Source organism: Pongo pygmaeus, chromosome 12 (genome assembly GCF_028885625.2).
Source record: "Pongo pygmaeus isolate AG05252 chromosome 12, NHGRI_mPonPyg2-v2.0_pri, whole genome shotgun sequence".
Taxonomy (NCBI): domain Eukaryota; kingdom Metazoa; phylum Chordata; class Mammalia; order Primates; family Hominidae; genus Pongo; species Pongo pygmaeus.
Window position 1 is genome coordinate 104,894,495 of NC_072385.2, and position 13,671 is coordinate 104,908,165.

The following is a 13,671-nucleotide window of genomic DNA, read 5'->3' on the forward strand; positions in this document are numbered from 1 at the left end:
GATGTCCCTGAACACGTTTGTTACACTCACCTCCAATCAGGCCCATAACAAATGGACTGGATTCGATGACCAACTCAGGCTGCGGGTTTCGGGAGAGCTTGCCCAGCAGCTCACAGATGGGCGACTATCGTCTCGAGCGGGCTGCAGCTTGTAGGGCTGTGCTACCCTTTTTCTTCCTCTTTGTCTCAACATTGTCTGCAACTGGTTTTGCTGCTGTCACATTTCATTTCGTTCATCACCAACCTAGTTACTGGAAAATTCTCTGTGATTAAAAAAGTACAAGATAATAAAACCTTAGAAAAATAAGTAATTCCTTTATTTCTACTTCAAAATATACCATGTACATCTGGAACTCTAAGGGGGAAAGTAACCAGGAGAATATTCCATCATAAAAATAAGATAAATAATAATTGCCCATTTCAGATCCATCTTTAATCCAGCTGAAAAGGGTATGAGCTGCCAGTTGTCTTTCTGTCAGGGGCCACCCCTGTGTCAGTGGCCTTGCGGCTGCCTCCCAAGGACTCTGAGTCTAAGAGTTCCTGGAGTGTCTTGAGGACGTGCTTTGGCTGGCTGGCGGCAAATTCCAGCAGGCGGGAGCCCATGTGCTCCTGGAGGCTCCTGGACAGCCGGCACACCACCCCACGGATGTTCCCGCTGGGTCCAGGCAGCGTGCCATTCCTGGTGGTGGTGTTCAGGAAGTGCCAGAGGATGGGAAGGACATGCCGCTCTACAGCTTGAGGCTTCCGGGGGTAAACTGAGGCCACCAGCACTGTCAGGCAGAAAAGGAGAGTCACTTGAGCCGGGCACTCTCTCCCTCTTCCCAATTCCCTCTCTTGGGACACCAGCTTTGTCCCCCAAAGGGCTGGCAGCCCAGCAGGTGCAGTACCTAAGGATCATGACACATTTAGGAGCCTACGAAAATGTGTTAGCTTCTTTTAACATTAGTAGAAAACATATGAATATATCCAACCTGGTTTATACCTGTGCTTATACCAACCAGTCAGAAACTATAATTTTTAAATTTTTTTTATGGAGAAAGGGGCACACAAAGGCAGAAATATGCAGAATCTCTGACAATCATAATGGTTCCTCCAGCCCAGGGAACAGGAAAGAGGCAGGCACACCTGGTTACAATCCTGCCCCCATCAACTGTGTCAGCCTGAGGAAGCCACCCGACCTTTCTGAGCCTTTTCCAAACCCATAAAGTAAGGATAAAAATGCTGAACCAACCTCTCCAGATTGTTAGAAATTCGATAATAAATATACATAAAGTGCCTACCTGTAGGCAGGCAGGTGACAAATAGTAACTATAGTAATACTGCATTTATCCACATCACCACCTATGGAAGTCCACACAAATACAGAGAAAAATTACTGGGGAGGGAAATCAAGACCCTCTCACATGAAGCATGCTGGCAGACAAGACAGCTGGCAGAGGAGAAGCCTAGCACAGCCTCCCCGGTGCCCGGATGCCAAACCTCAGGACGAGACCAGCAGCAGAGACATGAACGTGCTTGTGAACCAGCAAGCTCTGCACAGACCATTCCAGTGATGAGCCCCCAAATCTGGTTTCCCAAGGCCCCCAACCCTCTCTAAACCCCGGAAAACCCAGAAGCCAGCTGAATCTGCCAAACAGCTCTTCATCACCTGAGTAAATGCCAGGGCTGTGGCCACATCAAAACCACATCAAGGGCTCTCCTGGGTCCCCAGAGGGGCTGCTCAGGCCTTCAGCTGTGGCCGCATTATCCTAAGCGCATTAGCACTAACGAAGCTGGCTTTGCGATTCACATGCTCTGCCTGTCATCCTGCCGAAGGATAAGTGCCGGGGCAGGCAAACAACACTAACAGCAGTGCTTTATTGATTCTGTGGGCGGGAATTCTGTGGAAAACAGTTTCCATATCCTGGAAACTGCTCAGAGCTTCACATCACAGCTCCATTTCATGCTCACAGCACCCCCGAGAGGCAGAATGCTTGTCCGTTTTCCAGAGGAGGAAAGCAAGACTCAAATCAAGGCAAAGGGCAAAGCAGAGGACAGAGGCCTAATCTGCCTGGACTCCAAAGTCCACACTCTTTCTACTGCATGCTGTCCCCAAATTTCTAGGGATTCCATATTTCAGAGGCTGATCTGGAGCTTTATTTTTTGTTTTATTTATTTATTGAGACAGTGTCTTGCTCTGTCACCCAGGCTGGAGTAGAGTGGCATGATCACGGTTCGCTGCAGCCTCAACCTCCTGGGCTCAAGTGATTCTCCTGCCTCAGCCTCCCCAGTAGCTGGGACCACAGGCATGCACCTCCACGCTCAGTTATTTTTTTAAAAATTTTTTTTGTAGAGATGGGGTCTCATTATGTTACCCAGGCTGGTCTTGAACTCCTGGTCTCAAGCAGTCTGCCCATCTTGACCTCCCAAAGTGCTGGGATTATAGGTGAGCCACCATGTTTTATTTTTCATGAAACTGCAATTTGTCCTTCCCTCATCAGGACCACATCATCTAATCCCCTAGGATATCTTCCCCTTAGAGCCCCATGGGTCCCTCTGATTTCAAAGCCAGCCTGGAATAAGGAGGAACCAGGGAAGATGCCCTGGGCCACCCTCTGGTCAGCCTGACACTCTCTTGGTGACATTTCTCAAGGAATGTTGGCTTTGAGGCTGCACCCTCAGGGCTCTTGCAGGGAACCTCCTAGGGTCACAGGACCCTCAGAGGTGAAGGTGGTCCTGATAACTGGAAGGGCAGGACTGCACCCTTTGGGTCACCCCAGCATTCCCCAGGAAAGGACCCTGGAGGAAAGGGCTTGGAGGAGCTTTATAAAGTGGAGCAAAGAGGTACACTGGTTGGAAAGAGTTGAGAGTTCTATTCCCTGTGCTTGAAACAGGCTGAGTAGGAAGAGAACAGGTGACAGGAAAGCAGTCCCTGTCAGCCCCAGGGTGGGAGATGAGGGGAAACTAGAAGGGGGACAGTGAGAGGGAACCAAAAGAAAACGAATGACCCTGAGTAGCCACCTACACTGAATAACGATAACTCAAAAGTGTCCTGAATCCCTGTGGAATGCAAAAATAGGTGAGAACACAGAGATTTCTATGCCCGTGTTTATACCAACTTTTTTCACAATCGCCAAAAGGCAGAAGCAGCCCAGTGTCCATTGAAGAATGGATAAACAAAATGTGGTATGTACGTTAAATGGAATGTTATTCAGCCTTCAAAAGGAAGGGAATTCTGGCCAGGTGCTGTGGCTCATGACTATAATCCCAGCACTTTGGGGGGCCTAGGTGGGTGGATCACTTGAGTTCAAGAGTTCAAGACCAGCCTGGCCAACATGGCAAAACCCTGTCTCTACTAAAAATATAAAAATTGGGCCAGGCGCAGTGGCTCACACCTGTAATCCCAGCACTTTGGGAGGCCAAGGCAGGTGGATCATGAGGTCAGGAGTTCAAGACCAGCCTGGCCAACATGGAGAAACCCCGTCTCTACTAAAAAAAAAAAATACAAAAATTAGCTGGGCATGGTGGTGCGTGCCTGTAATCCCAGCTACTTGGGAGGCTGAGGAAGGAGAATTGCTTGAACCGGGACCTGGGAGACAGGGGTAGCAGTGAGCTGAGATCGTGCCACTGCACTCCAGCCTGGGCAACAAAGCAAGACTCTGTCTAAAAAAAAAAAAAAAAAAAATTAGCTGGGTGTTGTGGTGGGCGCCTGTAATCCCAGCTACTTGGGAGCCTGAAGCATGAGAATGGCTTCAACCTAGGAGACAGAGGTTGCAGTGAGCTGAGATCTTGTCACTGCACTCCAGCCTGGGTGACAGAACGAGAATCTCTCTAAAAAAAAAAAAAAAGAAAGAAAGAAAAGGAAGGAAATTCTGACACCCGCTACAACATGGATAAATCTTGAGGACATTCTGCTGTGTGAATTAAGCCAGACACAAAAAGACAAACTGTACAATTCCATTTATATGACATACCTAGAATAGCCAAAATCCTAGAGACAGAAAGTAGATAGTGGTTGCCAGGGACTGGGGAAGGGAGGAATGGGGAGCTAGTGCCTAATGGAGACATAGTTTCTGTTTTGCAAGGTGAGAGTTCTGAAGATGACTGCAAAAATCATGGACACTACCGCTGAACTGTACACCTAAAAATGGTTAAGGTGGTACATTTTATGTTGTGTATTTTAACACAATTCTTTTAATGGGGGGTGATGTAGTTTGGCTGTGTCCCCACCCAAATCTCATCTTGAATTGTAGCTCCCACAATTCCTACGTGTCATGGGAGGGAGCCGGTAGGAAGTAATTGAATCATGGGGGCAGGTCTTTCCAGTGCAGTTCTCGTGACAGTAAGTCTCATGAGATCTGATGGTTTCATAAGGTTATAAGGGGGAATGTTCCTGCACAAATCCTGTCTTCCTTGCCACCGTGTAAGATGAGTGGCATGATTGTGAGGCCTCCCCAGCAACATGGAACTGTTCGTCCATTAAACCTCTTTTTCTTTATAAATTACCCAGTCTCGGGTATGTCTTTATCAACAGCATGAGAACAGGCTAATACAGCAGGGAAAAGTGAGAACTATCTCAAGAACCAAACCCAGGCACGCACCCTCCACCCCCACCCCCACCAAAGGCTGGGGGGCTCTACCTGCCCCCAACAGAGCCTCCTTCCCCATCCTGCTACATTTTATCCACTCTTGCTCCTTGAATTCTCTTCCACAGAGTGAAGCATGTTTACACTTCAGCCCCCAGGAAGCTCGCTCCACAGGAAGAGTAGCAGTCCCCACCCAAACTCAGTTCCACAGCCCACGCCACCCTCTCCGCTCACGTCTTGGCTAATAGAACGCAGGCTACTTCAGAGCCACATTCCCCAGGTGCAAGGATGTGGCAGTCACCTGGCTGGCAGGTGTTGACTCTTAAGCTGGCAAAGATGGTGAGGCCCTTCTGGGGGCCAGCATGCGGGAGCAAACCCCATTAAACTCAAGCTTAGAAGCAGCTGAAGTAATTAGCAGATTTACTCCTATTAAGCTGTGCTATTATTAGTCCTCGTCTGTGTCAATAAAAATTTTCTTCTCTGTTCCTGGTGGACACAGAGTTAACAGAAGACCTACGGAGAAGCTCTTGCTTTTGAGGTCTCTTGGAAACAGACAAAAAAAATTACAGTAAGTGGATAAGGTGAAGATACTTGCCCACCTCTGGGCCCCATAAATTACCCAGACAAGGACAGGTAAACCTTTCATGCAGAAAATGCTGATTTTGAGCAATGACAAACGGTTCCTTGTCTGGTGTCTAGGACCATCTTACTTACATACCCTGTTCTCCCCTAGCTCACCTGCAGCCAGCCCTGCCTCACTCGCACCTGCCTTCCCGTAAGGTTAGAGGCCACTCCAGGCATGCTGGAAGGACAGAACCTGTACAGAGGCAAGGCCGGGAGCAAGAGATGGGGCAAGGGGGAAGCTGAAAGGGCAGCTGGTGTCGAGGTCCTCAGCCATGCAGCATGTGCCCGCCCCCCTCTCTGAATGCTCACAGCTGGGCTAGGAGGGGAGGGCAGTAGACAGACCAGTGATACTATGTGGGATGCAGTCTTGAGAAGTACACAGGAAGAAGGTAATGCCAGAGCCAAGCAGGCATCCCCCAGGTAGAGGAAGAAGAATGGAGAAGGCTTTCCGGGCAGGGCAGCCACAAGTGGGCAGAGCAAGAGGTTGAGAGACCAGCCACTGCGTGGAGGGTGCATGCAGGCACCCAGGAGGCAGAGTGCCAGGGGGAAGCAGCACAGCATAGGGTTGGGGGCTTGGCTCTTCAGCCAGGCTCCCAGGACACATCCTGGGTTCCTCACCAAGGGACCTTGTGCATTTCACTTTTCTGAGCTCCATTCTCCTTTTCTCCACCAAGTGGAATCTACATCCTCCTGTGGGGTGGTCATGAGGATTTGATGAGCATAGAGCTGGAGTGCGAGGAAGGGGGCACATCCTAGAGCAGCAGTGACAGCTGTGGGCCACTCCAGGGGGCCTGGACACTATCCCGAAGACAGCTCAGGAGTCTCACAAAGATTAAAGCAGGGCTGGTGCATGATCTGTCTGCATTTCAGGGGGACCATCGGGAGTCTAGGGAAGAGTCCCTCTGCCCCCCTCCCTAGATGAGACCTTCCCAAGGCAAGGGAGGAGGCTTTGTGCAAGGAAAAACGATCATGAAACCAAGATAAGTAACCTGCCCAAGGTCAGGGCTGGTGGTGGCAGATGGGTGTGTGGACACCAAAGCCTGTGTCCTTTCTGTGTTGCCACCTCAAGGACCACAAGAACAGATTTCAGCCCTGGAATGAAGTCACTTGGACTTCTCCTGCAGACTCAAAGCAGAAACAGGATTGGAGCAACCCTTCGCCAGCTGAAGCTTGAGCAAGGCTGAGTAGATTCAGGCCAAGGCCCTGTCTCCACATAATACAGTCCCAGCACCGGCCAAGGGGTCCTGAGGGGTTGAAACACAGCCGGTGCCTGCTTGCCAGGCTGCACATGCTGAAGTTGTACATGGCAACTTTTTCTAATTCTTTTGATGGTGCTGTCAACTGACCAAGCCATCTGCACCCACTAGGCAGTGTCTGTCTGAAAAGGGAGGCTTTTTCTGACTCACACAAAGATACTCTATAGGCTAGAAGCAGCCTTGTTTGCAAGGAGGAAGAAACACACACAGGTTGAGTGGAGTGGCCCTTATCTAAAATGTTTGGTACCAGAAGTATTTCAGCTTTTTTTCTGATTTTGGAATATTTTTGTGATACTTACCGGTTCTGCATCCCTAATCCAAAAATCTGAAATCGGAAATGCCCCAATGTACATTTTCTTTTAATGTCATGTCAGCGCTCAAAAAATTTCAGATTTTCGAGCATTTCTAATTTTCTGATTAGGGAGATTCAACCTGTAACAGTTTTTTAAAAAACACTTTTGCTTTTGTACAAACCTACTTCATTTTGATCAAAAACAAAGATTGTCTTCTGGCAATATGGAGATTGTCACACACAAAAAAAGCAGATTATCAAAATTTTAAATGATGGGGGGGGATTATTTCAGGTCTAAGATAACTGGGTGAATGGTTCAACCACAGGCCAGGAGAGAACAGAAATCTACCAGGAGGCGGGGTGGGGTGGGGCTGGGGGTCCTCACCTGCCAGGCGATCCGTGACATCCAGAACCGCACGGCCACTCAGGAAACGCACTCGCCCAGCAAACGCTGGTAGAAGGCAAAGGTTGTCTGAAAGACAAAGGGGATATCAGTGGCCACACTCCTGGGGGCTGAGTGACAGCACTGAGTGACAGCACAGTGCCTGCATGGGGATGAGGCCTTTGGGGGAGCTGAATTAATTTTTCCAGGTCACAAAGGGGCCACTTAAAGTGAACATATGTAGCATGTTTGGGAAAGAATCAGTGGCCTGAAATAGTTAAACTGGCTCCCAAACAGGCCTCATTTATTCCCACAGATCTGGTTCATATTGCCTGTGCGTTTCAAAATTGTCATGAGTTTTGGGGCAAAACAAAGTAGATAGATAGGTAGGTAGGCAGGTAGATAGATGATAGAAGATGAATGGATGGACGGATGGATGATGGAGAGAAGATGTTGGAGGATGGATAGATAGAAGACAGATAATAGAGATGGATGGACGGATATACAGATATTGTTTTAGGGGCAACGAAATCTCTGAGCCATGATTACACAAAGGTCAGTAAAGGCTTAGGATTAGAATTCAGAAAGCATAGCTCTTCTCAAAGCCTGAATTTGTACTCTAACCACCAAGATGTACCCACAGCCAGTGGTGGTTTATTTCTACACTGAACACATACTGATATCATCTATGTAATAGGCATGGAGCTACGAGCCAAGTAAAACCCAGTACTCCCATCCCCCTCAAGAGGATCCTCTTGACCAGCAGACAGACACTTAGACATGAACCCTGACATCAGGTGAGAAGCACTGTGCTCTTGTAACCAAGAGCCTGTGGGTCTGAAGCCAGGATGACTGACTGGTTCTGGTGGGCCCGGGCTCTCCCCATTTCAGCACTGTCAGTCCCAAGTCCCAGGAACCCAGGATGCTTGGTAATCCTATCCAGAGCAGAAGCACCCGGCTGGCTCTGGCAGGATCAGAAGAGGGAGTTTGTGGGTTGAAGAGCACGTATTATAATCAATGGTTTATATATGACCTCACTGCCCGGGCCTGATTTTCTCCTTACTTGTAAATTCCAGGTGGTCTGAGTCCTAGACCCAGCATGAATGTACTTGCAAAGATGGCTAAGTTTATCATCTATATGTCTTTCGGGAGGTTTGGGAAAAGAGGTATTTTAAACCTTTTTTAAAAAATTGTCCCAGTGCCCCCGTCCCCAATCCCAGCTCCACCAACCATCCAGCCACACCCAGCTGCGAGGCACAGCTCCCTGGCTGCCCAGCCATGCCCATGGGTAAAGTTCTGGGGACTGAGCACCACCACATTTGTATCCTGAAAGAACTGAAATAGTATGAGTGTTTATTACAGAGGTGAGCCACTAATGGTGAAAACACAAGCAAATGGGGTGGGGACATTTCCAGAATAAAGAGGCTCTCTGGCGCCTTCATATTCCTGAAGTCGACTGCAGCAGGACTCCGTATCTACCGAATTTAGAAGCTGCTTGTTCCTCTCCATTCTAGCTGACACCTCCTGGTTTCTCAAACTATTAAACTTGAAGAGCTGCATTTCTCACAAAGACACACAACGTGAGAAAAATGGGCCTGTCCTAGAAAGGTGTGCTAAGCTGAGAAATACACACCATCATCAAAACCTTCTCCTTGTGGACTGCAGAGAAACCAGCATGCCAAGCTCCCAGCATTTTGCAACCACACTAGTCACAGCTTAATTCAGTAGGAGGTGGAGCAAGTAACAAAATGCACTTTTCAGAGATGTGGCTTTGTGGCTTGCCTGCACCTGTCAGGCAGGTGAGGGCAGGTGACCTATGTGGTGTTACCACAGCAGCCCCAGCACATGTATCCTGGGACCCAGGAGCTGACCATCTCCAGGCCAGACTTCTCTTTACAGGGGACTGAGTTTTTAGAGTTCTGCACGAGGAAGTCTTTCCAGTCTCACCTTTTCCAAGTTCCTTCAATACCTCAGCACAGAGCCCCTGCATTCCTGGAGAGGGGCACTCAATGCTTTGTTTTTCTCATCAGGCACAAGTTTATCTAAGAGCTCATCCCTGCTTCCCTTGCTGTCCTCCTGAGGAATACAGAGGAGAAAAGCTACCCAGGTACATCTCTGCTGTTTGCAAAAGCTCCATCCACAAATCAAGAGGTTTTAAAATAATTTGTTCTGGGAGATAAATTAGATGCCAGCTTCTAGAATATTGTAATTAGCAAGATAAGGTCTCGGGGTGCATTGGTAAAGCTGTAAACTGTGTAAGAATAGGTTTTCATATGAATGGCACCTGTTTGTTTCCAGGTGTTTCTATTTGTCCCACCCTGTCATTTACCTGGGCTCAGATTTGAAGACAAGGACTTCTTCCTCTGTGGTCACCTCCCACAATGCTCAGCCTAGAACATTCTCTAATGTAAGGAACATGGCTGTGCTTTGGTCAAGGATAGGCCAAGGTAAACATCCAGAGTGACTCAGCAAGTTTAGAGCACAGACGTATAACTCCGCTTGTTATCACAGTCGTAACATGGGAAGGCCATGCCTTGGCCCTGTGCCACTGTGGTCTCTAAAAGGCATAATTGCCCTGCTGACACTGTGCAGGCTTGTGTGTGCCCAGAGAGAGAGTGAAGCTACTGCCCCCTGTAAGAGAGAATGCCCGTCTGGCAGACGGACATGGAGCCAGGAAACGGCTTGTGCCCAGAGGGAAGGAGTTAAGCTGCTGACCCTGAAGGCAAGGGAGAGCCGGGGCAGCTGTGTGTGGGAGCCAACAGACTAAGCAGCTGAGACAGAGCAGATGGTGTGAGAGTAAGCTGCTGCTGAGAGCTGCTGCTGAATAAAATCATCTTTCACCTGCCTGTAGCCCCGAGTGTTCTTTCTGCTCATCCACCCACTCCCTTCAGACCTCAGCATGAGCTGGAACCTGACCCTAGACACATCTAGACCTGACATCTAGACACAGCAGGGGCTCCCGCTTCTGGCCCCAAACATCCCCTCTCCCCAGAGCCAGAAAGAAGTGAACTTGGGGAACACTTAAAAATGCATATCCAGCAGAGACCTGTGCCAGACCATGCTCCCACAGAGCCCGGCACACTGCAGGTGCTGAATAAATGTTTGCAGCATGCAGGGCAATGTCAAAACAGGACACAGTGTGCCTGGGCTGGTTTATGAACCCCAGAGCACTATGCCCAGGCAATTGGCCTGTCTTTCCACTGGCCACTTTTAGAGTGAAGGCTCACCTTTCAGGTTACCTCCAGGTTCAATAAGACACACTAAAGCATAGCAGTTATAAGAGCTCTGAATACAGATTGCCTGGGTTTGAATCCTGGTTCTTCCATATTTTACTGTGGAGCATTGGACAAGCCACTTATCTGCTCTATGACTTAGTTTACCCACCTATAAAATGGGGATGATACTAATAGCTTTCTCATAAAGTTGCTGTAAGGGTTCAATGAACAAACAGTACTTAGGATAGTGCCTAGAGCATATAATTACTATGCAAGTATCAGCTATTATTGTTACTATTATTACTTTAAAACTCTGAGAGCCCAGCAACCATCATGGTAGAGAGACCAGTGAAGAGGCTAGAATCTAATTTTTAAAAGCTGAAAATCTACACTCCATTAGCCTAGCCTGGGGCTTTCCTAGGCTCCTTTTCTGCATCACAAGGAAGCAAAGACTGGCCTTGCAATGGAGAGAAAACAGCCACTAACCGCAGCCCAGAGATTGTCCTTCCTAGGCTCAGACCCCCCTTTCTACAATGGGGTGGAGGTCTAAGGGGCCTTACACCTGTCCCATTCAGCCAAGCCCTGAGGCTACCAGGCCACATTATCCTCCAGCTACTGGGAAGCTAGATAAGAGCTTTTAAGAAAGTGTAGAAAACATGGTAGCAAGGAAACTGGAGTCAGACTGGAGTCCCCTAAATAAGCACAAGACTTGGTAAGTTACAACGTGCTGGTTTTACCAGATTCACCATGGCTGCCAACACTAGGGATGTTCATCTAAAGAAAAAACCAGGACTGATTCACTTGCACAGAAACATGCAAGTTATAGTGCAGCCACGTGATGGAGCTGTTAAAAGTGACTCAAGGCCGGGCGCAATGGCTCACGTCTGTAATCCCAGCACTTTGGGAGGCCGAGGTGGGCAGATCACCTGAGGTCAGGAGTTCGAGACTAGCCTGGCCAACATGGTGAAACCCCATCTCTACTAAAAGAAAAATTAGCCGGGCGTGATGACGTGCACCTGTAATCCCAGCTACTCAGGAGGCTGAGGCAGAAGCATCGCTTGAGCCCAGGAGGCGGAAGTTGCAGTGTGCCCAGATTGCGCCACTGCACTGCAGCCTAGGTGACAGAGCCAGACTCCATCTCAAAAAAAAAAAAAAAAAAAAAAAAAAAGGGACTCGAGAGTATAATCATCTGCAAATGCTTATGCTCTGATTTTTTTAAAAGCAGGATGCAAATCCAAATGTATAACACCACAACTGCTGTGCTGAACCCCTATTAACCCCTATTAATAGGAAGGGCACCCAGTTCAAGAGGCCAAAGAAGAGACCCAGAGCCAACAAACAAGACATGGGGTTTTATTAGGGGCTTACATACAGGGGAGAGAGTCTAGTGGCGGCAGGCTGAATGGGAGAGCCTCATGGCCCAGTGGCTGGGCAGGAAAATCGCAACCGCTTGCAAACAGCATGCAATTTACATAGCACTTTCACTTAACACCCTCCACCTGGCAACCTTCATTTACCCCCAGAACTCAGGCCCTCAATCCCCTGTATGGCTCATGTTCCAAGGGACAGGTCGAGGGCTCAGATGTGCCTCATAAATAAGGAACGAATCTCCGAGTTGGCCACTCCCAGATTCCCTAGCTCAGAATACACACTCATTGTGTCTGCCATTCAGGGTCATTCTAAGGGGATGCTTAAGTTATTGCTATCAGGTGCATTTACCCTACAACAATCATGTACACAAATGTGCATAGGAAAAAACTCAAAAAAATGCCAAATGTTAATAATGGTTTCTCTTAAGAGTTGGGACTATGAGTGAGGGATTTTTTTCCACTTTCAAATGCTTTGTATTTTCATTTTCTCAAAATAAGTATGACTTCTTTACAGTGGTAGAAGTGAACTTTCGGTTTTTTAATTAACTAGAAAGTGCCTAGTAGCATGGGAAACTGGGTAGTGTTGAATGAAAGAAGCAAAATCAAAACTATATTTACATTATGATTTTTAACAAGGGAAATTTGTATATAGGCAGACAAAAATGGAAGAGATATTTTTAAGCAGTTGGTATATTGGAGGAGCATCATGGATGCATTTTTAAATTCCATTAACATTATAATGTTCATATGATTTATATAAGGTAATAAATTTAAAGTCAGAGAGCAAAATAGCAAAAGTAAACCTGAAGCCACCCACATTCCAAGCTTATCTGCTCTCTCCAGTACTGACCAGGGGCTGGAGTAAATTAAGAAAGTTCCTTTTGGCACAGAGAAGCTTGAATGCTGAGGTCTGATGGGGAGAGGATGAGCTGTCAGCAGCCTGATGTTTTCATTAGCGAAGTTTCTTCTGTAACTAACCCAGTAAGAGCCCAAAGACAGAGCCAACCAGTTCTCCTCAGGAAATTCCTTGATCCCAGAATAATTCCCCTGAAATCAGAAGGTCTTTGTGCTGAGTAGGAAGAATGCCACTTGAGCCCCGAACCCAGAGAGGCCTCAAGGCTGGCAGTGAAAGATGGCAGAGGTCAGGGAGCAAGCTGCCAACATGTCTCACTCCTTACTACCTCCTATGAAAAGGACGTGGGCAGAAATCCCCACCTGCTCTGCCAACCAATACTCCATTCAACCCCAGCCAGCCTGAGAAACCAAGGGATTAGAAGAGATGATGTTGGCTTCTTTATCACTGAATTCTAGAATTAGTGAGTTCTAGAAGATCCCCATACTCCATTCAACCCCACCCAGCCTGGGGAAACCAAGGGATTAGAAGCGATGATGTTGGCTTCTTTATCACTGACTTCTAGAATTAGTGAGTTCTAGAAGGTCCCCCCAGAAGGCCGTCCTCCCAGCTTGGCTGTGCCATCTGGACTTTATGCCAGAAGGCATCCTAGCTTGGCATTATTCTTGTTCCCCTTGACCTCCAGTTTAGCAGGAAATAAACAGTAACCTGCTGAGCTGTTGCTTTGTTACTTTCCACATTTAAATATTTCACAGCATTCAACAGTCGTCTCCAGCCTGGAGCCCAGAATCTCTTATGCAGCATGAGGAAGGTTTGGGGAAAAGCTCCTTCCCATCAAAGAAACTGGATCATGTCCAATCCAAGCCACTTCCAAGAGGGGCCTCAGGTGTTAAAGGCCCCCCAAGAAACCACTAGAACCACCAGGCTCAGCTTGGGTGATTTGGGAGGACTTCATACCCCTTCTCTTCCGTCCGATTTGATGCACTCTCTGCCATTATCACCCAATCCCCTAGGACAGCAGGAAATTTAGTTACTTCCATCTGCAGGCCAGGCTCAGACCATGACAGGCAGATAAGAACCATTCCCAGAGATAGGTTCTACCCTAGGTACTCCCT

At 47.9% G+C, this 13,671-nt stretch overlaps 1 protein-coding gene across 3 annotated transcripts in view; it reads right to left on the minus strand.

Annotated features, from left to right (window-relative positions):
• Positions 1-294: 294 nt before the first annotated feature.
• Positions 295-13,671, minus strand: part of TOGARAM2 (TOG array regulator of axonemal microtubules 2) — a 71,022-nt gene continuing 57,645 nt past the window's right edge. For all 3 annotated transcript variants that reach the window (XM_054476647.1, XM_054476646.1, XM_054476645.1), the window contains 2 exons: positions 7,122-7,208; positions 295-769 (listed from right to left, as the gene is read on the minus strand). In XM_054476647.1, coding sequence (XP_054332622.1) covers positions 432-769; positions 7,122-7,208 — 425 coding nt within the window. In that variant the 3' untranslated portion in view covers positions 295-431. The remainder of the gene's footprint in view (positions 770-7,121; positions 7,209-13,671) is intronic.